Source organism: Brienomyrus brachyistius, chromosome 21 (assembly GCF_023856365.1).
Source record: "Brienomyrus brachyistius isolate T26 chromosome 21, BBRACH_0.4, whole genome shotgun sequence".
In the NCBI taxonomy this organism is placed as follows: Eukaryota; Metazoa; Chordata; class Actinopteri; order Osteoglossiformes; family Mormyridae; genus Brienomyrus; species Brienomyrus brachyistius.
In genome coordinates, this window is record NC_064553.1 from 792,947 (window position 1) to 817,500 (window position 24,554).

General features: G+C 53.0%; 1 protein-coding gene across 1 annotated transcript in view; it reads right to left on the reverse strand.

Annotated features, from left to right (window-relative positions):
• The window catches only part of LOC125716925 (zinc finger protein GLIS1), a 62,932-nt gene that overhangs the window by 21,592 nt on the left and 16,786 nt on the right, over positions 1-24,554 (reverse strand). The window contains 5 exon segments of the mRNA XM_048989770.1: positions 17-127; positions 2,558-2,719; positions 18,873-19,364; positions 19,366-19,951; positions 21,137-21,323. Of these exon segments, the coding sequence (XP_048845727.1) occupies positions 17-127; positions 2,558-2,719; positions 18,873-19,364; positions 19,366-19,951; positions 21,137-21,323 (1,538 nt within the window).

Genomic DNA, 24,554 nt, shown 5'->3' on the forward strand with positions numbered 1-24,554 from the left:
GCGGCCTGCCTCTTACCTTCTTACGCACCTGCTGCTCCTTGGCTGAGTGGGCCTTCACGTGCTTCCGTAATGAGCTGGGGTCCGTGTAGCGCTTGGAGCAGCCTGGGATCTGACAGGCGTAGGGCTTCTGTGAGCAGGGTGGGGGCAGAGGAAGGCGTGTCAGAAAGCACGGTGTCACTAGGGGTCGTGTGTGCCCCACCCTATCGGTACGCATCTCCCTCCGTCGCTGTGACAGTGTGTGATCTTACCAGGCCTGCTTTCATCAGTGTGACGCTAAACATCCTTACTCTCTTTTCAAAGATCTGACATTTCAGGGCTGTGAAGGTCAGTGTTAATAACTGCCATCAATCAGAAGTCTTAGAATGTTCCCTCAAATTGTACTCGGAACAGTAAAACCCTGCGGTGTGTCTGAATGTGTGCATGAGACAAATTTTAGTGTACGCCCCCTGCTGGAGCATGCAGGAATGCTGCTGCCCCCCCCCCCCCAAGCCAAACAAATCTCTGTTAAACACTATAAAAACTGCAATCAACATTTCGCTGACAGGCAAATGATTGATCATTTTTCTTTGTAATCTCTTTGGAGATCTGACCGTGATCTTTCTGCACGCTGCGAAGAGACCGCAAGGAAGGGTGGGGGCAGTGGGGAATGAAAACATGTGTGACCATGGATTTCGTCACGGCTAAGCTGTGAATGAGCCAGGAAGAGCCTGCTACGCATTCCGGCACCTTCCGCTTTCCGTTTTCACGGTATTTAAAAAGCACCGATGTTCAACAGTTAAAGGCTCACAGACAGTGACGACTAATCCAGCAGAAGTAGACGGTGATGTATGTTGTGTGTGATGAGGACATCGCAGGTACCGCATCACGAACACAGTAAGGAGTAACACAAAGCCGATACTGTACCTGTCAGCTGAACATTCAGAGCAGGGAGGAGGAAGGAGAGAGAGACAGGGGTTACACTCTCAGAAAAACACATTCGTTCATACATTCAAACAAGCTATTAAAAAGCCACATGACATCCAGGAAAAGAGTGCGACGTGTAAAGACAGAGCGGCCAGTCACTGCGGAGCCAGGGGCTAACGGCTAAAGCAGGAGCGGCCATGGAGCTAGCGGGCCGAGCACTCTGCGGGCAGGGAGCCGTCACTGCGGGGCCAGGGGCTAACGGCTAAAGCAGGAGCGGCCGTATAGCTAGCGGGCCGAGCACTCTGCGGGCAGGGCGCCGTCACTGCAGGGCCAGAGGCTAACGGCTAAAGCAGGAGCGGCCATATAGCTAGCGGGCCGAGCACTCTGCGGGCAGGGAGCCGTCACTGCGGGGCCAGGGGCTAACGGCTAAAGCAGGAGCAGCCGTATAGCTAGCGGGCCGAGCACTCTGCGGGCAGGGAGCCGTCACTGCGGGGGCCAGGGGCTAACGGCTAAAGCAGGAGCGGCCGTGGAGCTAGCGGGCCGAGCACTCTGCGGGCAGGGCGCCGTCACTGCGGGGCCAGAGGCTAACGGCTAAAGCAGGAGCGGCCGTATAGCTAGCGGGCCGAGCACTCTGCGGGCAGGGAGCCGTCACTGCGGGGCCAGGGGCTAACGGCTAAAGCAGGAGCAGCCGTATAGCTAGCGGGCCGAGCACTCTGCGGGCAGGGAGCCGTCACTGCGGGGCCAGGGGCTAACGGCTAAAGCAGGAGCAGCCGTATAGCTAGCGGGCCGAGCACTCTGTGGGCAGGGAGCCGTCACTGCGGAGCTAGGGGCTAACGGCTAAAGCAGGAGCGGCCATGGAGCTAGCTGGCCAAGCACTCTGCGGGCAGGGAGCCGTCACTGCGGGGCCAGGGGCTAACGGCTAAAGCAGGAGCGGCCATGGACCTAGCGGGCCGAGCACTCTGCGGGCAGGGAGCCATCACTGCGGGGCCAGGGGCTAACGGCTAAAGCAGGAGCGGCCGTATAGCTAGCGGGCCGAGCACTCTGCAGGCAGGGCACTGTAAATGCGGGGCCAGGGGCTAACGGCTAAAGCAGGAGCGGCCGTATAGCTAGCGGGCCGAGCACTCTGCAGGCAGGGCACTGTAAATGCGGGGCTGGGGACTAATGGCTAGTGGCCGCTGAGCTAGCAGGGAAATCGCTGTCACTGCAGGGCCGGCAGCCTCGGAAAATGAGAGCTTGCCGTTTATGTGATTTGCTAACGTGAACCAAACATACCTCAGCACAGAACAGTGCTTAAACACTCAGAGGGAGGGAGAAAGCGAGAGGACCACGAGGACACTGGGGGGGGGGGGGGGGGGGGCACCATCCTTCACTGCCAAACATGCAGCAGTCCCTCTGTGCACCATGGCAGGGTGGGCAGTTGAACTGGACCAGACAGTCAGTAACAAAGTCACTTAGCCAATCAGTGCTCAGTTACTCAGCGCTCAGCCAATTAGTTTGCAGCTTCTCCTGGTCTCCTATAGGATCTCCATTGAGGATCTGCCTTGTCTACCTGAGAAACACCTGTCAAACAGGCAGGTCGCAGCCCGAACCCAGCAGCGACTGTGTTCAGAGCCACCGGGCCTCGCTCTCCAGCAGCGTGGGTGAACTGGCTTACCGTGTCCAGGTGGGTGCGCTGGTGCTTAGCGCGGTCGCTGGAGTTGCTGAAGGCCTTATGGCAGCCAGGGTGCTGGCAGAGGTACGGCTTCTCGCCCGTGTGACTTCGCAGGTGGATCTTCAGGTTCTCTAAGCGTGAGAAGGCCTTGCTGCAACCCTCGAACTGGAGAGAGACACACACACATGCACACAGAAACACAAACACACAAACACAGGCGGATCAGCGAGGGTTGTGTGTAAGCCCTGCAGACCTGCCCATTCCACACTGGGCGGCGCTCGCTCTAGTGCACGCTTCCTTGGCGTGACACACTACCACTTTGTGCCTTGGAAGGAGAGCGTGTCCCCCAGTTTGTGCCCCCAGCGTCGCTCAGCACAGCCCCTGAGCCGCACTGCCCACGGCACAAATGATCCAGAAATATTTACACTGGAAGCCCTTCGGAAAGACGGCTTATAAATTAAGGAAGACGTATAATTTGTCACTTTTCAGAAATGAAAAGCATTAGAGCAGTAATGGCATCATTCAGGCAGAATGTGTAATTACCCCGTTATCCCAGAATCTGTCAGGCGAAACAAAGCTGAGATCTGTTAGACACAGATGTACTGGAATAATGTGTCTGTGGGGCACAGGCCTGCCTGCATCTGGGGCACCATCCATCACCCAGGAGGGCCGCCGTTTTGTTTGTGCCCCCTCCCAAGGGGCGGGGAATGGGGGCGGAGTAGAATGCATGCGGATTGGCAGCAGCGCTGGGGAAGTATCGCGCTGGCAGACGGCGACAGCCTATAGAAACAGCATAAACATCACCAGGGGCCCTCGGGGGCCGTGGAGTGCAGTGCTGCATGGAGGCGACAGCAGAACGCTGCCCTGTGCTGGTCAGAACCAGCTGTAAACGGCCATAACCCGTCATAACTGCTCTCTGCCCCACACCGGGGTCAATGACGCATTATAAGACAACAGGGGCGGATGTGTGATGCCAGTGCTCAGGCGAGAAAGTCGGGCAGGGAGACCAGTGCTGCTGCCGCGTTAACAGACACCCCCTCATCAGACTGCATACAAAGAGACATGGGAAAATGACATGAATACAGCCCCCACCCTCCACCATCTCAGCCCCCATTGCAGCCACCTTTATCTGCCCATCAGAGGCTGGGAGGGCGGGCACCGGGGACTCCATTTGGCCTTTGTGGCTGCAGTATGACACTGAGGGCTTCGTCTCTCTGTCACCTGGCTGTCCCTTCGATCCCTTCTGCCCGGCTCGGGTTACGTGCCATGCAGGGGGGGGCATTCTTCTATTCTTCCATGGCTTTTAGCCCCGTAGCACCGCGCTCATCACCCCCGTCGCTGCGCGACCAGACACCTCCCTCCCTCGTCCATTGAATACAGAGAGAAACCAAAACCCAGGATGAGTGGGTTGGCTCTGATGACCTGCCTAGTGACCTGAGTGGTGCAGGCCAGGCCCAGTGACCAGTGATATACTAGATGTGCCCAGTGACCTGCGAGGTGTGGGCCAGGCCCCAGTGACCTGCGAGGTGCAGGCCAGGCCCAGTGACATACTAGATGTGCCCAGTGACATGCGAGGTGCGGGCCGGGCCCAGTGACCTGCGAGGTGCGGGCCGGGCCCAGTGACATGCGAGGTGCGGGCCGGCCCCAGTGACATGCGAGGTGCGGGCCGGGCCCAGTGACATGCGAGGTGCGGGCCGGGCCCAGTGACATGCGAGGTGCGGGCCGGGCCCAGTGACATGCGAGGTGCGGGCCGGGCCCAGTGACATGCGAGGTGCGGGCCGGGCCCAGTGACATGCGAGGTGCGGGCCGGGCCCAGTGACATGCGAGGTGCGGGCCGGCCCCAGGTCACCTCTAACCCCGACCCACAGCTGACAGCCTACAGACTGAGATTTCAGCCACTGTTACCAGGCTGACTGATGTAAAAATATTCATCCGTAGAGGAAATGCAACCATCCTGAGGTCTCAGTGTTTATGTTCTACTCAAAGAAACCAGTGACAGCAGGGAAACAGAGAGTGTGCTTTTAATTAAGCTCTGGAAACTCTCAATAATTATAACCCCCCTCTGAATATTAGGAAGACAGGGAGCAGGACAGTAAACAGGGAAAATAATAGATCCAATCTGTTTTACTTCACTTTGTTTTTATTATTTCAGTAGGGCCACGGTATGGAAGATGTGTCAATAGCTAAAGATGTGGGGACACAGTAATGGCTAAAGGCAACTGTAGCTTCGTGCTAATGCTTAAGGATGGGTGTGACTCTACGCTAAAGGCTATAGGTGGCTGTAGCTCTACGACAAAGGCTATAGATGGCTGTAACTATGATAAATGCTATAGGTGGCTGTAGGATCATGCTGATGGCTAAAGACCGCTGTAGGTTTCAGGCTGCAAAGGTTTGCCTTAAATGCACGTGAATGTATAAATATGATGGAGATGCACATCGGTGGTCCGCGGCTTAGAATCATGGATCATTTCTTATCTGCAAATAGGATAATTAAGAAAGTGTGAGAGAAAACAGCAGCACTGCCCCTTCGATGCCAGTAACACTGTGATTCGGAGTCACTGGCTGCTGCTAAACCTGCAGAGGAGCCTGTGCTGCTCGGCTCACTTTGAAAATGGTTCGTTGTGAAGGGGGGGGTCAGCGCAGACCCCCATGCGGGATTTCAGGCTTCATGACACCGATAATAAGCCAGGCCCGGGGTTCATGGCAGATGCAATATGGCTGCCACAGGGGGGGTCACTGCAATCATATCACTGAACGAGATCCGTGTTGCCATTTAAACTCGTTAATATCCTGCAGAACAAGCTGGTCATTATGGCGAATGGCTGGGAAAATCCCAGCCCTGCTGGCTGCTGACAAGCTCGGCAAGCCTCTGATGGAATGTTCCGGAAGATCTCCGCAGGTGGCAGCGTGACCCGTTCGAGCAGGGAAAGCCCTAACAGAGCCTAAACCTGGGCCATCCTATGGGCACGTCAGCACACACCGCACTGGTCACCCTGGTAATGAACCCTCCACATCCTTAGCGGCAAGCCACCCGCCTGGACCGGAGACTCAGGAAGCTGGCAGCGTCTCCCCCACATGGAACCGTCCAGCGCCATGGCACAGGAATGCAGTTTGGTTCCTTTTGTCCAATACAATAAATGATTTAAACGTCTTTTTAAACAAATGACTCAACGGTGATTTATTTGGTTAGTTTGCAGTTTATGATTCTCTTGGCATTATAAAACACACACGTGATGATGGAATAACGTTGTTTTTCGTGATTATTCCGAAAAAAAAAAAAAACATTATATAAGAATGAAAGTGCGAGTCGCTCATTAGCCAATGAGCTCTGGCTCGATCGGAAAAGCAGGCCCACCTTCAGCCAGGACCACGATATCGCATCCCGCCTCCCTGGAAACGCACCCTGCGGCTCCCAGATCGAAGCGGCGGGAACTGGGAATGTCAGAAATGCGAGAAATTATATCCATATGAGAGCAGGAGAGTGTTAAGAAGGTACACGTTTGGCATGTAACTGCATCAGTGACAAAATGACCACATCTTCCGTGAAGTTCCCAGATTAAATGTTTGACACACATAACTTCCACAGCCCGGCCGTCTTTCCTGAAGGGGGCCTCTCTGCAGCTTTCCAGCCCCCCCAAGTTCATCAGGAATCAGTGCTGCATGTACCTGCTTTATGGACGCTCTAAGTGAGATGATAAACATGCTGGAACTCCTTCCAGATGGGTCTCCGCTCGGAGGCGACTCGTGAGTAAGGCTGGTAGTCATTCGCAGAGCATTCCCCAAACAGCACTGCCGTGAGCGGTTGCCATTTCTGGGCTAAGCTGTGCGGGCTCAAGCACAACCTCAAATTAGAGTTGTGTGTTCTCTGTACGACAGGGAGAGCTTGTATGATTAGGCAACAGTGAAGCTCAGTACATGAAGAATCAAAGGACTCTGATTCTGATAAGGGCCTAGTGGTGGGTCTCCCAAATGCACATCATCGCTGCATATTTAAATCACTAGATGCTGAACGACAAACTGAGGTGTCCTGCAGCCATTGTTGGTATTGAAGTGATGGCAGAGGAGAGCTGGTGTGCTTACCCATAATGCATTGCAGCATGACCGCAGGCCTGGAGGCTGCTAATGGCCATACTTAGCTTGACATGATGCTGGCATGTTGGTTCCTCCTGCCCTTTACATATAGGTACCTTCTCACATCCTGCCTGCTTGTGTGGTTCTGGCTGCATGTCACTGGACCTGCACTGAAGATGGAGCCCTGAGAGCGGCACACGGGCACAGCACCTCCCCAACGTGTCGGGCTGTAGTGGCGCTGCGTAAGAGGACCCGCTTTAGAGCTCGGCCCAAACAGTGCTCCCCCGTCTCCGGATCTGTGACGTGTGCAGAGAGGCCACCTTCTGTTTCCTATTTGGTTCCACAAGCCCCCACATCTTTATTTATAAGGTTCTGGCCAAATGGGGAATCAGAACCTCCTGTTTCCAAACGTGTTCCCAGCTGTGGGCTGCTGCCAGACCATAGCCATCATCACCGTAGCTCTCTGGGGGCGTTAATTATAAATGGATCCCTCCAGAACCAAATACCCAGGTAAAATAACCCTGTCGCACGGCCCTGAACACGATCTGCATGCTCCTCTTCAGCAGCAGAGTGATGTTACTCTCTGGACCCGGCTTGTCCACACTCCTCTCTCACACCTACCACCCTCCTTGTGGCATTGCCGTGGCGACCACAGGGGATGCAGAGATGGTGACACACACTGCGTGATGACCTGTGACTTGGTCACTGGTGCATGGCAGCATGTGAGAGGCTGTTTTAATGGCAGTGTTCCCCCCCACTTGTGTTCAAACCCTGCTGGCAGTAAGGGATCAGCGGCCTGGCAAACACTATGCCTGCAGACACACAGAGGCCTTGCCAAGCCAGGCTCCTCTGCGCAGTGTCACCTTAAACGTCGTGTGCTTCTGGTCTGCTACACCTCCAGGAACCCTTCTGGGTCAAAACTGAGACACAACTGCAGCAGGACTCAGAAGAACAGCGTACGGTTAACACGCGTGCCATTCACGTCATGCACAACATTCACGTCATTCACAACTTTGCTGGAAGCTCTAAGGGATAGAGAGCAGAAAAGATGGGACCCTTGGTGTGGACTCCCCAAGCCAGCACTGTTTCCATGGACACCACCTCCTAACCGGTATTGTCTCCATGGACATCTCCAAGCAGCACAACCACACAGCAGGAGAAAGAATGCATCTGCTCTTCATCCCTGGGATTAACGTCACTGGCTTTATTCATGATGGCATGACTGACACAGTCGTGAAGGAACACAGCCGACTGCTGGCTTGATGGACAGCCGGAGCCCTGACTGACCGCTCTTCTGCATCAGCCAGCAGGTGGCACAACAGCAGCCATTCTCCTTTAACAGACAGAGCCCTTCATTAGCACTGAGGAAGGGCATCACTTTCTATTAAAAAGCACATCACGCTCTGTTCGCCCCCTCTGAGCGATTCATTCCAGGGGCTAGGCAACATCACAAATGGGGGTGTCACATGTCAACAGGTCCCTGTGTCCACGGTCAGGTTCTCAGAATGCACGCCTGCCTGGGTACTGGGATACCCCAGTGCAGTTAAAAGGGCGGGGGGGGGGGGGGGGGGGCTGGAGAAGCAGGAGTCGACCCATATCATCATCACTCGGGCTGAAGGAGCTCCATCACTGGGGTTAAACAGCCTTCTCACTTATGCTTATGCCTCCCGGAGGAGGGGCCAGGAACATCGTGGCTGGCAACGGCATGCCGGTTACCCTCTGTGGGAAAACGGGCGACGCTCCGGCCCGATATCGACTCAGCCGAGAGGTGCCGCTTACAATGGTGACACCAGCAGGTCCTATAAAAGGTGGAGGGCAGGGCCGATAAAAGGTGGAGCCCATAATGGCGGGGGGCTCAGCACGGCGGGCCGATAAAGGTGGAGCCCATAACGGCGGGGGGCCCAGCATGGCGGGCCGATAAAGGTGGAGCCCATAACGGCAGGGGGCCCAGCATGGCGGACCGATAATGGTGGAGCCCATAACGGCAGGGGGCCCAGCATAGCGGGGTCGATAAAGGTGGAGCCCATAACGGCAGGGGGCCCAGCATAGCGGGGTCGATAAAGGTGGAGCCCATAACGGCAGGGGGCCCAGCATAGCGGGGTCGATAAAGGTGGAGCCCATAACGGCAGGGGGGCCAGCATAGCGGGGTCGATAAAGGTGGAGCCCATAACGGCAGGGGGCCCAGCATAGCGGGGTCGATAAAGGTGGAGCCCATAACGCCAGGGGGCCCAGCATGGCGGACCGATAAAGGTGGAGCCCATAACGGCAGGGGGCCCAGCATAGCGGGGTCGATAAAGGTGGAGCCCATAACGGCAGGGGGGCCAGCATAGCGGGGTCGATAAAGGTGGAGCCCATAAAGGCGGGGTCCCAGCACGGTGGAGTCCATAATGGGGGGGCCAGCATGGCATGCTTGCTTCTACACTCTCTCACCTGGTCCATTTAGCCACAATGAGTCGTCATCATGTGATTTGTCCGAGATGGTTCCTGCACTTTGAACGGAGCCCCACTGGACGTGCAGAGGACTGTACCCAACATTATCACGTCCCCAACACAGGTGCCCCAGCTCCAAACACTGCTATCCATGTCATACTTGGTCAACCTGCCAAAGTGCACCCTAACATGCAGAAGGTCTGTGTCCAGGCTACCATCCCAGTACACAGCCCCAAAAGGGGGGGGGGGGGGTGGGTCTGTGGTTCACAGCACTGCAGCCTTTGTGGACCCGAAACAAGAGCCAATAGTGGCGTTTTTCTGAACATCAGCCCAATGGGCTGAAGGGCGCTTACACAACAGCAGTAACCCAAGCCAATCAGGGCATGGGGAGCCTGGACTTCTGTCAGCCAATAACGCAGCAAAATTACGTCGCCACTAACCGGACTGCTTCCTCCGCTCGCCAGGATTGAGGTTTGCTACCACTGCGTTTCTGGGTTTTTGGTTCTCCCTACACAACACCCCCCCCCCCCACCCCCGAACAGCTGCCAAATCAATTAGAGCTGCCTAACTGCTGTGGTGCTCAGTGCTAACATAAATTATGAGGGATTTGCTGGGATAGAGAACAGGCAGGCCTGCCTTCCCTGTATCAACATCTCACGCTCTGTCACCCTCATCTAATAGATTACCGTCTGTCGCTCTCATCCCACAGATTACCGTCTGTCGCTCTCATCCCACAGATTACCGTCGGTTGTTCTCATCTCACAGATTACCGTCTGTCACCTTCCTCTCACAAGTTACCATCTGTCGTTCTCATCTCACAGATTACCGTCTGTCACCTTCCTCTCACAGATTACAGTCTGTCGTTCTCATCTCACAGATTACTGTCTGTCACCTTCCTCTCACAGATTACTGTCTGTCACCTTCCTCTCACAGATTACCGTCTGTCGTTCTCATCTCACAGATTACCGTCTGTCACCTTCCTCTCACAGATTACCGTCTGTCACCTTCCTCTCACAGATTACCATCTATCGTTCTCATCTCACAGATTACCGTCTGTCACCTTCCTCTCACAGATTACCGTCTGTCACCTTCCTCTCACAGATTACCGTCTGTCACCTTCCTCTCACAGATTACCGTCTGTCACCTTCCTCTCACAGATTACAGTCTGTCGTTCTCATCTCACAGATTACCGTCTGTCGTTCTCATCTCACAGATTACCGTCTGTCACCTTCCTCTCACAGATTACCATCTATCGTTCTCATCTCACAGATTACCGTCTGTCACCTTCCTCTCACAGATTACCGTCTGTCACCTTCCTCTCACAAGTTACTATCTGTCGTTCTCATCTCACAGATTACCGTCTGTCACCTTCCTCTCACAGATTACCGTCTGTCGTTCTCATCTCACAGATTACCGTCTGTCACCTTCCTCTCACAGATTACCGTCTGTCGTTCTCATCTCACAGATTACCGTCTGTGACCTTCCTCTCACAGATTACCATCTGTCGTTCTCATCTCATAGATTACCGTCTGTCACCTTCATCTCACAGATTACCGTCTGTCACCTTCCTCTCACAGATTACCGTCTGTCGTTCTCATCTCACAGATTACCGTCTGTCACCTTCCTCTCACAGATTACCATCTGTCGTTCTCATCTCACAGATTACCGTCTGTCACCTTCCTCTCACAGATTACCATCTGTCATTCTCATCTCACAGATTACCGTCTGTCACCTTCCTCTCACAGATTACAGTCTGTCGTTCTCATCTCACAGATTACCGTCTGTCACCTTCCTCTCACAGATTACCATCTGTCGTTCTCATCTCACAGATTACCGTCTGTCACCTTCCTCTCACAGATTACCGTCTGTCACCTTCCTCTCACAGATTACCGTCTGTCACCTTCCTCTCACAGATTACCGTCTGTCACCTTCCTCTCACAGATTACGGTCTGTCATTCTCATCTCACAGATTACCGTCTGTCACCTTCCTCTCACAGATTACCGTCTGTCGTTCTCATCTCACAGATTACAGTCTGTCACCTTCCTCTCACAGATTACCGTCTGTCGTTCTCATCTCACAGATTACCGTCTGTCACCTTCTACTTCAAGATATCCCTGCTGTTTTCTTACCAAATCCTGCTTCTTCCAATGTTTTTGCCTTTGGTGCTTCTGGGAATCACTTGGATTTACGTGCAGCTATTATTTCCAAGTATTTCGCAGTAATATTCTTTTTATTTATAGATATTTTGGGGTTTCTTTTTCCTTTTTTACGTCTTTGCAGAACTATGCAATAAAACTTAACAAAAACACAAAAAATTGGACTATAAAAGTCAATGAAGAAGACGACAAGCTGGCTTTAAATGAGGATAAACGGCAGTATTAAACGGGCAGGTCTGACGTCACCACAGCAGACCCTATGGAAATGGAAGGCCTCTCCCATACATCTCACCCTGACTATCTGATGCTGCCATGTCGCTGCAGACCAGTGTGCAGCCCAGTGTGCAGACCAGTGCATATCCAGAAGAATGATGGGATTGGTGAGTCCTCTGGTCACTGGACACCTCAAATCCCTGAGGCTCGGAAAGTCAGATACAGAAAACCAGCAACATTTTCCTGCAGAGTTTTGCCCTGGGTGACTGTCCAGGCGAATCACTGCTTCCCACCTGTCCAAGACGCGTTTCCATGGTCACGTCTGTCCCAGTTTGCTCATGCTGGACATGTAAGCCACGCCAGAGAGAGAAAAAACAGCTTCCATTGTGTCCACATCGCGAGGACCGAAAATCCCCATTCCGCACATAGCCGGGCCGAAGAGGCCCTGCTCCTATTTACGGAATATTTATTCTCCGAATTGCTCATCAAGCTCTTGTTTACCTTTCGGGTAACGTGAGTCCAAGGCTGGCGGGAGGAACGGGCCTGTGTTTGCCAGGACGCCAGCTGAATACATTACAAAACACTCTGTTTATTCATACGGCTACATTTTCCATCAGCATATTAAACGCGACCCAATTTCATTTTTGGCTGAGGAACTTTATAATACTGAATCGACTCATCTGTAACACTTATTTCACTTTACTGTTCAGCAAAGAGAAAATAATGACCGGTTTCTCCTAGAGTATAAAGGGTCTGCGTCTTTACGTTGAATTACACAAACAGAGGACTCCTTCGACAAAATTGTAAACACATGCTTTGTTTTTTGCGCTCTGTTTAGCTTTGGAAGATGCTTTTCACCAAAGTGCTGTAAAAGCAGCCATTTATTTCACTGTTTTCAGAAAAGGAACATTTGTAAGATTCATAAATGCTTTTGTGTGGCACCATATCAGAGCCGCCGCTCTGCACACCGACTCTCTCGCAGCCTCAGGGGGAATATGAAATATTTATAGAACGTCACACTATGCGTCATTAACAAATGACGCTTTGAATGACCGCCATTAACATTCGTTAATTAACAGTTGTACTGCCAAGGAACAGGAATTCCTTAGAAGCTACAGAGTACGGTCAGTAATTAATTCTGAAACGTTATGGAGTTTATTTTCTGGTAAAAGGGTGAATTGTTTACGTGTACCAACAACCACAGGGAACACAAAGTCGCCCTGCATTCTTCCAGAGTGGCTGTCCCGGGACCGAGGCCAGCCTGCACCCCACCAAATGTCACATGATGATATCACAGAATGTCACTCCTTTTGCATGATGTCACCAATGTCAACCCAGAAGGTAGCCAAGCACAACAAGCAGAGCAGGGCTGCTGGGGGACTTTCAGGGTCACGCTCAGTCATGTGACTCCTAAACGGCCACAATTAGTATGGTCAGCGACAAATCACAAGGCGTGTTTCACAGGTCTGCGTTTATGGAGCTGAGCGGCGTTTTATGGCTGTGGGGGGGGCACGCCCACTCGCCACCCCTGGAAAGTCTGTATAAATCTTGGAGCCGCACAGTCAGGCACCGAAAGAAGCAGCTCATTGTTGAAGCGTCAGAGCCTGAAAGAGACCACGCCTCCCCAGCTCCGCATCCCAATTAGGATGCATGGAAGCGCAGCCCAGCAGCCGCTCTGCCCCTGTACATGGTGCCTGCTGGGTAATCTGCCATGAGCCTGGCCCAGACTGACAGCCTCCATAAATCTGGAACGTCCCACCTGAGGCCAGCAGAGGGGTGCAGTGGGCCGCGGGCTTACAGTGCTGACCGCGAGGCTCGTGTTCAGACACACTGCATTATCAGGTGCAGCTGGGACTACTGACACACACCCATCTGTACATCTAGGTTAACCGAAACAGGTTAGGTTTGAGTCCCAGCAAACTCAGGGCTGAAGGCAACACCCTGCATGGTCTTTTCCGTGCACGAACAAGGCAGCTTTAGACATTGAGGTTGCCGATTATGAGGTTCGTTGTCATTAATGTTCAGGGATCCTCGGTTTATTGTTTATCCTGATCATTATTCCTCCAACTGCGAAAACGACACATCAGGCACCAAGAGACTTTGGCTTGGCTGCGCAGACCGTGCAGGGCTGCACCCAGGAGGACTGCAGCATGCAGAAGAGCTTTCAAAGACACTTTGGTCCTTGTTTGCAAAGCCCCAAAGATCACTCTTCGGTGAAAGAGGACATTCATAGTCCAGTCCTGCAGTGTCACTCTTGCTAACGCTAATTCCTGGTGGTTTCCGGAGGCAGGTGAGTATCACCTGCTGCAGAGCGGAAAGCCACCAATGGTAGCCTGTCATCACTGAGCCTGATGCACAGGACAGCAAACGGCTTCAGGTCAACCGCAAGGAGCTTCTCCCTCTCTCGTCCAATTGTGAAGTCATCCAGGAACTGAACATTATTATTTCTGTGAAAATAGAATTTCTCCAAGTCCCAGCTGAATCCACTTGGACAGCGACTGTGGGGGAATGGCTGTGTGTGTGTGTGTGTGTGTGTGTGTGTGTGTGTGTGTGTGATCCTCCAGAGACTCGCCAGGGCCTGAGCGCGGTCACCATACCCCCTGCCATCAGTCCCATGTTCCGCTTCTACATCTGATAGGGGCCACTCTCGGCGTTCAGCTCATTATGTCAGGTTAGGGACAGCTATAGCCAGATAAGAGCACAGGGCCAAGCAAAACGCAAGCGATCACATTTCAGATTTTGCAAGTAAAAATACCAAGTTAACTCTCCAGAGCAACGTCCTTAGCACAGAGCCAGTGAGATTCAATTAAAACAGCCTGCTAGGGATGACCATGCAGGCAGGACTCAGCAAATTCCAACATTTCTCTTCACCCAGTCTCTGGAGTCCTGGGGCCCTGAACACGTAAAGGTGTCCCGGGGGCCCCGTGTGCGTGAAGGTGTCCCGGGGGCCCCATGTGTGTGGTGTCCGGGACCCTTAGTGAATTCCTCAGCCCACATCATGCATTTAATTATATCTGTCAGATTCATCTTAAAGTCGCAGAGAACTAAGCTGAAACATTATGAATGAAGAAGTGAACCAGCCTGGCAGCAGTGCGGACGCCTTCATTACAGCAGTAATTAAAATCGCTGCAGCTGGATGTAAATTTGCCTCAGATGCAAAGAGAATCCCAAGCGAATGCGAGGCCAGGGTCCGGGGCAGGGGCAGTGTGGCTGGATCGCGTTACGCAGAGATTGACTGGATAACACGGACAGGCCTGACAAGATCTTGGCTCGACCTCCTCAACAAGAAAAACAAGCAAAGCTGCACACATTCACAAGCATCTCCTGCTGCTGCCAAAACATCAGTCATCTGACAACTGTCAGACAGTCCCTGCCAGCCATTTCATCATTTTTATGTGTGTAAAAAGCACATATGGTCAGCATTTACATACGACAAGCCTCAGGCACACGGCAGCGATGCGAATTCAGGTACGGAAAGGGACGGACAAGCTGGACACCAAGTTCACCGGCTGACATAAAGTCTGCTCTGCGGCCTTTGATGATGTATGAAACCTTGTGGATTAGTTACATTTTGGGAATCCATTTTGTTCTCCATGATATCCCCCAGGGGGCGCCAACATCATCGCAGGTGAAGGGTGAACGATGTAGTTTCGTTAAATCGGTAGCGACTATGGGCTCCTGGAGCAGATGCCTTGCTGCCAGATTTGCTGCCTCGCCGGCAGCCCTTAATGAGAGCTGTAATCGAAGGTGACGGCCCTGCACGGGCCCCGCACTGGCCCCGCGCCGTCCCGCCTGCCTATTCCTTGCCGTTACTCTCAGTTTCCATTTCTGGGCGTTGGCTGCTCATTTGCATACGGCTGCCACAGCGAGCGCTGTCACTCAGAGCAGGTGCCGGCTGTCTCAGTCACTCAGGGAGGGAATGTTGTACTCCGAGTCGCGGCCGGATCGCCGCTCATTTCCTGCATGTCTGAGTAGGTTTTCTGGCACATTCCCTCTGCTCCAAACAGACCTGCACAGAAGCAGGGAGCTGCAGCATTCTGACGTGGCGGCTGGTCGCACACAGTGAACGGACACGTGCCGCACTGTCTGAGGCCTGAGGGGCATTTGCATGGCTTCACAAACAAACTAATATGAGTGACAGGCAGGCACACTGCCTGCGCTTAACGCACTGCCTGCACACAATTCTGCATGCATTCAACATGCATTTAACAGTGCATGCATTTAACATTGATTGCCGTGACATTGCCTAGAGAGCAGCACTCAGTTTTAATGAACCCAAAACACTCATGGTTCATTTTCTCTGCAGGGTTACAGTCCTGCCCCCCCCCCCCTTCCCCAAGATTAGCATCGTCAGCAACAGCATGTTTGAGATTTCCTCAATGTAAAGTAGCATCATTTCAAAGTTCTGCTTTGAACACATGGTACAGAACCATTTGCCCCTGCCCCTTAAACCCCCCCCCCGTTCAGTTTGCACATTCCTGCAGCCCTCCCTGAAAACAGCACAGCCATACAGCCTCGTCAAGTTTCTCCATTGAGGGGGGGCCCTTATGCAAATTCTATGTAGAAAAGTGGCCACATTATTTGACTGCTATTTATATAAACTTCATGTTACAGATTTTAAATGTCTGAGACATCAAATCCACAAAACTGCCGAACACGGACCCCAGAGACATGAAAGCCTCTAGACTATGACAGGGATATTTCTGTTGGATATATTTTTAATATTAATCTAGACAAAAGCAGAGTGTAATAAACTAAAACAACAGTCGAATTCAGCACGAGAAACAACAGGATATTGCAGAGAGATTATGTCGTTTCCCGTTAAGTGCCTGCCCTGCCTTCGGCAGAGCCCATAAAAGCAGTCTAACTTATGCGAACATTAATTGGAAGTCAATAGAAAATGCCTTTTAATGTTTACAGATGTTGTGGTTTCGTGGCGGCCCTCGGCACACAGGTAGAGTCAGTGACAGCCGATTGGCCAATAGCACTCTGTGGCTGATAATGAGATTTTCCTGCCAAGGCTGAGTGTGCAGCAAATGCAGGCCAGCTGTGCGAGGGGAGTGTTATGTTTGGATGTGGGCAGGCTTACCTCATAAGGACAGTGGAAACTGCTGCTGGACGGATACTAAAGAGCTTAACTGGCTTTGTGTTCAGCGCTCGCCTTTAAATCAAGACGTCTCATCCACTTCCTGTCAGTGAATAGCTGGCATTCCAAAGTGCCTATGTGTGTCGACGAAGCAGCCTGAGGACGTTCTCCCAGACGCACTCACACACAGACACGGCCTGCCTCCGCTCACTGGGAACACACCAGGAACTCACAGGGAATGCGATGAGAACGCACCGGGAACTCACAGGACCGAGTATGCACCAGGAACTCACAGGGAATGCATTGGGAACATACTTTGAACGCACGGAGAATGACTGAGAACTCACCAGGAACACACTGAGATCTTGCCACGGATGCCCAGAGAACACAGAGCAGCACTGGGAACACACCGGGATCTCTCCAGGAATGTTGCGAAAATGCATCAAGGATGCACTGGGAACACATAGGAACTTCCCGGGAACATGCTGGGAATGCTGCGAAAATGCATGAAGGATGCACTGGGAACACATAGGAACTTCCCGGGAACATGCTGGGAATGCGCCCAAGGAAGCGTACTGCTCACCGACATCGCATGTGTGAAACAGCATGTGTGCCACCACAGGCCCCCCCCCAACCTGCGTCCTGGAACTGCAAACAGTGACAAGCCGCAGGACAGAGCCTCTCCTAAAGAAGTATCTGGCTCTAGCCTGTGGTCAAATCTTGGCCAGTCACAGAAGCCTGGGCTCTACTCCCAGCCAATCACAGTGCATGGGCTCAGTTCAAGGCCAATCACTGGGAATTCATACCTGCTTGTGGCCAAAGGGCAATGGGCTGTATTTGATGTAGCCAAACACACACACTGGGCACTGTGTAATGATGTAAAGAAGGGGGCAGCTGGGTTGATAAATACGCTCAGACAAGCACTGGTATTCAGAGATGAAGCAGGCTGGACACCTCATGCTCCACACACATCAGCAGAGCAATGTAGGGTGTCCTCCGAGCCACAAACACACTTCATCTGCTCGTACGTTAGTTATCTGAACATTTATCCTACGGTTCCCTGTGGATTTATGCATCTGTGAAGATCTTCCCAGACATAATCAATAAATCCCTCAAAGAAGAGTGAGACGGGTTTTCTGAGAGAGTGAGCGCGTGGCTCTCAGAGTGAGTGTGCAAACCCTGATGGGACTGCAAAGCGTGCAAAGACATCCAGTCTGAGCAAATCATCATTGCTTTATGTTAACCATATGTGCCTCTCTGAGCTGCGCTCCTTAGCATGTAAATCAATTCTACGTAACACAGAGAGGCAAGACTAAATAAACAGCAGGCTCCCCTTTCCTGCAGAACGCCATGCACAATAATATTTGACTTGAATCACCGGACTTCTAACATTTTTGAAGCACATGGTGACCTGTGATTTCCGGCCAAAGAACACTGACTGCTTGAGAGTGAAATATGACAAAACCTGTGTGGCTACTTGCTGCTTGATTGGGAATCTGATCATCTGACCCTTTCTTATGATTACAGATTAGAATATTTGCTACGTGTCTGTGATGTCATCTGGCTGTAAAAGTAAAGCTCACAGGTGCCAAGTTCCGGCCCTGAACGCTTCGCACTCCCAGTGTGTACAAACACTAACAGCCACACTGCACTGGGAGCATGAGGCTAAAGCTAACGGCCACACTGCACTGGGAGCATGAGGCTAAAGCTACCAGCCACACTGCACTGGGAGCATGAGGCTAAAGCTAACGGCCACACTGCACTGGGAGCATGAGGCTAAAGCTAACGGCCACACTGCACTGGGAGCATGAGGCTAAAGCTAACGGCCACACTGCACTGGGAGCATGAGCAGAGGTGGACATTTCAGGTCCAGAAGGTAGAAGTCCAGACCAAGATTTTGCTTCAACCAACCAAATGAGTACTCTGACTGTGATTCTTTATGTTAAACTGGTTGGTTGAAACAAAATCTTGGTCTGGATTTTTACTTTCTGGACCTGAAATGTCCACCTCCGAGCATGAAGAGCGTGAACAGCGTGTCACAGACCAGACTCCCTATCCCCAGTGGGGCTCTATCCACACGACTATGTGGAGCAGTTCGCTTCCCCCTGTGTATCAATCCACTGACTCACCCCTTTTTAAGTTTACTAAAAAGTTGACAGAGCTTTTCTTAAGTTTGTGGGTCGCCACAAGTGGCCAGCTGCCCGACGCCTGGCCTTGCTTTTCTTAATGGGCTCCAAAGTAACAAGTGAAAATCTGTACATTTTATATGTTGCAATTAACACAGCTGAACACCACCCCAGCAAAGCTCAGAGGCCCAGCCTTAATCAGGACACCCCCTGGTTGATGAAAGACGAAGCTCACCATGCACTTGTTGGGCTTCTCCCCGGAGTGGACTCGCATGTGGATCAGCAGCTTGTAGCGGGCATTGAAGGGCTTGTAGCGGCGCACGCAGCCGGCCCAGAAGCAGGTGAAGTCCTCACCCTTGCGCTGGTCGATGTGCACTTTTTCGATGTGCCTCACCAGCTCCTCCTGCTGGCCGTAGGCAGCGCTGCAGTCGATCCAGCGGCAAGCCTGCCGGTCCCCAGGGGCACCGGCGTCCTCCTCACTGTCCGGAGCTCCGACCGGGCCGGGGGCCTTGGCGGGCAGCGCGGCAGGTACTGGCAGCAGGGAGCCCATGCCTGGGGTGAAGTACTGGTGCAGGTGGTATGGCGGGGGGAGGCTGGGCGGCGGCAGATACAGCTCGTCCTCCGCCGGCGAGAGCTCATCGTTGGGCTCCTGTTTCAGGGAGCCGCCACCACGCTGGCAGCTCGCCAAGAGCCCCGGCTGCACGTCCGGCCGCAGGAAGCCCAGGCCTTCAGCCGGCTCGGCCGCTGCCAGGGGAGGGGGGGCGCGGTGGCGGCTGCATGGGGCCCCGGCCCTCGCTGAGACTCCGCTCTGGGTCGCCAGGCTCCGCCGACAGGGAGGATGAAGAAGAGGAGGTGGAGCAGAAGGAGAGCAAGCAGGGGGCCGGCGAACGAGGCCGTGGGCTGAGTGGGAGCGGGTGGCCAGGGGAGCCAGTCCTCAGGCCGTTGACGCGCGCCACCACGGACATCTGCGGCGAGCAGATGATGGCGGTGATATCGATCCCTTCCGTAGCAGCGGCACTGACCGGGGCCGCCGACAGGCCCCGCCTCCTCAGGCCGCCGGCATGCTGAGCCCGCACCGACTGACGGGCAGGGGACAGAGACCCAGGGGAGGGGCAGCCTTCATTATTAAATGAGCAGGATGACAGTGTGCCCTTGGGAGGGGCGAGGCCCCCACCTGTCCCCGCCCCCTCAGCGCAGGGGACAAGTTCGGAGCTGCATGGAACCCCCAGCGCGGGCTTGTACCGCTCCTGTTTGATGTGCTGAGGCGGGCGGCCGACCCCCAGTGCTAGGAATGCCCCCGGGAAGCCGGAGGACCTGCGGGACAGTGGGGGGGGGGGGGGGGACAGGCAAGGAGGGAAGGAGTGTGAGGCCTGCTGACGATGGATGGGAGCTGTGCCGGGGCGACCCGCTACCTGAGACTGAAATCATTGGGCGAAACATGGCGACAGTCAGCCGGGTCTCAATACAGCACAGCGCAAAGCTGCATGAGGAACGCGGATGGCGGGGCTGTCCCCCCCCCCCCCCCCAAGGTGTACAGACTCTAAATTACGGATCATGAGGTAATAAATAATCGCATTTGATTAGGGTGAGGTTGTGCTGGTTTGGGGTTTCTCATTTAAAAAGAGATTTCAGAAAGAGCCGGGAAGCTAAGGGCGATCTGTGAAAGCGAGGCTGCCGTAAAGGCCTCAGGAAGCCCCAAGCGCCTGGCCCTCGTGTGCTGCATGCACAATGCTCACTATTATTGAGGGAATCTTCCCAGTATGAATGGGAAGGAGTTCATATTTCCCCATGCACTGCTGTGATCTTTCCCATAATAATTCCTGTCAGTTCCCTCATTATAGATTTAGCATAAGACTCCCATGAGATCTGAGATGGCCCCTCTATTCTTCTCTGTCTATGAAAGGATCACCTTCTTCCAGTTCTCCACCACAACCTACGGGGCAGCAACAGGTCACTGTAAAATGGGGCGGCGTGGCGGAGGAGAGTAGAAATGCCCCGGCAGCCTACGGGGCAGATTACAGACGCCCCGGGGGTACGGACGGCCCGCCAGCCTACCGCCACCGTGTCAGTCTACGGATGATCGTATGACAAAGTGAAACTGCAGTGAAACCCCACTGCAGCTATATCCAGAGCAGCGCAGTGAGCCACTTCCAGGAAGAATCCTTTATGAATTATACAAGCCTGCATGTTCAAACAAAATCTGCCAATTTTCAGTACTGCTATTTATCTAGTCAGACTTTCTTTAACAATGTCAAATTTAATCACGTCAGAGTACAAACCTGGACAGCTTGTATTAGACATACATTTGATCATTTATTTCAGTCCAGCTTCCTGCATAATCTCTGGACATAATAAAACACCGTAGTGGCCGGCCAGCTAATCCTGGTGGGGGCTGCGCTTTGGAGGTACTTAACAAAAAATAAAACCCATTTACTCTGTGTAAATGTTACTAATCAGCCCTGGCAACCACATAATCATGTATCACTGCTGCTGCATTACCTGTCATGGTGCTGGTTGCCATGAAGACAGAGGGCCGGTGTGGCGTGTTCACAGGCAGCGGTAAAATGTGCATCTCCTGGCTGGCTGCCTGCGTGCCCGGGCCCCCCCAGCACGCACTCTCCACTCGCAGCTCCCACCTCTGCCCCCTCTTTCTTCCCAGGGGAGAAGAGATGGCTGCCCCCGTTACCTGTAACACACAAGAGATGACGTGCCATTTACAGGGGAAGGAGAGTACACGCAGATAGACAGAGAGCCAGGCACGGTGTGGGAACAGACAGACAGGTAGGCAGGATATAGGCAGACAGACAGACAGGGTGTAGGCACAGACAGACAAACAGGCAGTGTATAGGCAGGCAGACAGGCAGACCAGCCAGGTACAGATGCTGGGACACAAGCTCAGAGTGTTTTATGAGCGACTTGCTGCGTGGCATCTTCCATAATGCTGTGCAAAAGGGTCCCGTTTCAAAATGGGTTCAATATTGCCAAGCTGATGAGCAGAAACAACATTGTAAAAGCTTGATGTGATTCAGACCATGTCAGGCAGCCTGCACCCCCACCCCCAATTGCTGTTATTCATTTTTATGCTTTTCTGATCTGGAGATGCAGAACATGGAGATGTCACCATAGGCACAGGGAAAGGCCAATAAGAAGCATGTTTGCTCTGCCCCTCCCCCCCCCCACACCCGGCACCCACCCACTACAGCATCTCAGCAATCAAAGAGGGACACCAGTCAAACATCTGGACGTCTGCTGAGCTTGTATGGCGCAGAAACTCGACCGATCACAGAGTCATTTGGTTCTTATCAAAATACCACGGTTCAGTGACGAGACGAGGCGAGGGGGCAGTAGGGAGAGCGAAAGGCGATACCTGGCCTACCAGGCGGGATTCCACCCGCTTAACTCAATTTCCCCTAATTCAATTCTTCTTTAATGATGTGACCGATGGTGACACTGGCCTGATGGGGGGCTATTAATGCGGGAACCCAAACATGTCTCAAGCAGTCAGACCCTGGGATGTCCCACTCGGCACCGGCCCGCGTTGGGCATCCTGCTGATTACGCCCACAGCCGCTCGACCTGCGGCTTCCGCTTCCGGGGAGGCAACAAGCCGTGAGCTACACGGGAGAGAAATCGGCAGGGACAGAAATAACAAAAACGGTAACACAACCTTTTTACAACGTTCCCAAAATGCTCCAGGCCTCAAGGGGTCTGCTGTGCACAGGCCCTGCGCTTCTGTCATCTGGGAAAAATCAGGACGACTGCGCTCGGCTGCGGAGGAGTGTCACCTGTCACTGATCACCACTAGCATTCCAGCTCGCGATAAACATCGGCGTTCCTGGGAGCCTACCGACAGCCAGCACTTCAGACATCATGTCCGGTCTGCTCCCAAATCACCCAGCATGCCCAGGTCACATGACAGACAGCCCCCCGCAGAGCAGAAAGACACCCTCTGTCTGTTTGTTTTTAATTAGCTGTCTGCTTTGTCATATTCAGAAATAAGCTGAAGGATTTTCTAATATAATATGTAGCTCATCTGTTAATATTAACGGAAGGTTGTTTGTTACTGGGTCATTCCTGTTTTATCGAGATTATGGTACAGGGTCATGCGGGCACCGTTAGGACACACTGAGGGACCCCCAGGCACTGATGCCTATGATGTCACGGAGGGAGGAGCCTGCAGTTCGTGGTCACTGTGTCTGCGTCCTCCCCGCCCCTCCCTACGCTGTGGTTGCTAGGTAACCAGACACAAACACACACGAACACGGATTAGGTATCTATATCTTTGTGGGGCCTCTCCATCTATGGGCAAAGCCCTAATCTCAAATATGACGACCTTAACCCCCACCCAGCCCTAATCTCAAATATGACGACCTTAACCCCCACCCAGCCCTAATCTTAACCACAGGTGTCCCATCAAAATACAAGGTTTTAGGCATTTTGCATTTTTTGTTTGCAGTCACAGATTTTTTTTAAACTGAATTTCTGCTTCCAGAGGGTTAAAAAACGGTTCCCACAAGGTCAAAAACAACAGGTTTTTATAACACTGCGGGGACATTTGGTCACCAAACTGAAAATATTCATAACACATGCAAACAAACAGATAGACAGACACACATATACACACATATACACACACAGCACAGCACAGCACAGCACAGCAGCATCATCCAAGCACAGGCAGGGAACAGACACGCCGTTGCGGGCTCAGAGATAGCCGAGCTGCAATAACGTTCCCATAATGCCACTGCGATGTTCCGCATAAAGCAGCTCCAGCTAAGATTACTGCACTGCAGAGCATCACATAAAAGCTTTATAGAGCTCCGCATGGAACATTAAAAGAAAACAGCCTATATATTAAAATAAACATTTCCGTCTGAAAGAAAAAGGCCCTTTTTAACTTTTGAAGTTTGCTCAGCTTGGCAGAAAGACAACATCAGTGCCCAAAACATCTGGGTTTCCATGTGAATATTTATTTCAAATCGCTGTCATCGGTGAAACCGTGAATATGCAGAAATCACATGGCTCCATGCTTGATGAGCCGACCAATGAAAGCGAACCATCAAAAGCAGTCACAGGCCGGGTCGGCAGGCCGGGTCGGCAGGCCGGGTCGGCACTCGCATCCACCTCGTGCACCGAGACGGTCCCCATCATCGCTCATCTCATCACGGCTTACAGGGAGAGGTCAATCTGCAGCTTCACGGAGATGGGGGGCTGTGTGGTGTCATGGTGAGGGGGGGGGGGGGGGGGGGGCGTGTGGTGTCTTGGGGATGGGGGCTGTGCAGCGTTACGGTGATGAGGGTCCATGTGCGCAGAAGGCAGCATGTGCCGTCACAGTGATGTCATCCTAGCTGCCTCCCCCCACCCCTGGCCTGGATCCCCACCTCACACGTCGGCACCATCAGGTCACTTACAGATAATTTCTCCAAGACTGGCTCAGGATGAGAGAGCCATTACCTGTAGCCATTCCAAGGCTTCCCGGCAGCCACTGGACAGGTGATCAAATCCCTGTCCCTCACCTCCACAGCGCCCCCCACTGGCCCTCTTGCAGATCCAAAGGGCAGCAGTGGGGGGTTATGCGACATGCCCCGCAGTAAGAGACACAGCAGTAAGAGCTTCACACCCTGGGAGCCACATGGGAGACAGTGACAGGCATCAGCACCAGCACACCGCTGCTGATGTCTGAATCCCTCTGCATTACGGGGTAGAAAACGCTGTGAAGGATGTAGCTCGTTCTGAAGCAGCTGCAGTGTCTCTCTACTCCCCGTTGTTACTATATGGGACCACTAACCGCCCACTTCGTTCCATCCATCCTACTGCCCCTGTGGGACCTTCCACATCTGATGTGCAGATGGTGCAGCATCATTAAGTGTAATTGCTGATAATCTCAGGTTATCTTTTTTTCTGCGACATGTCATTCT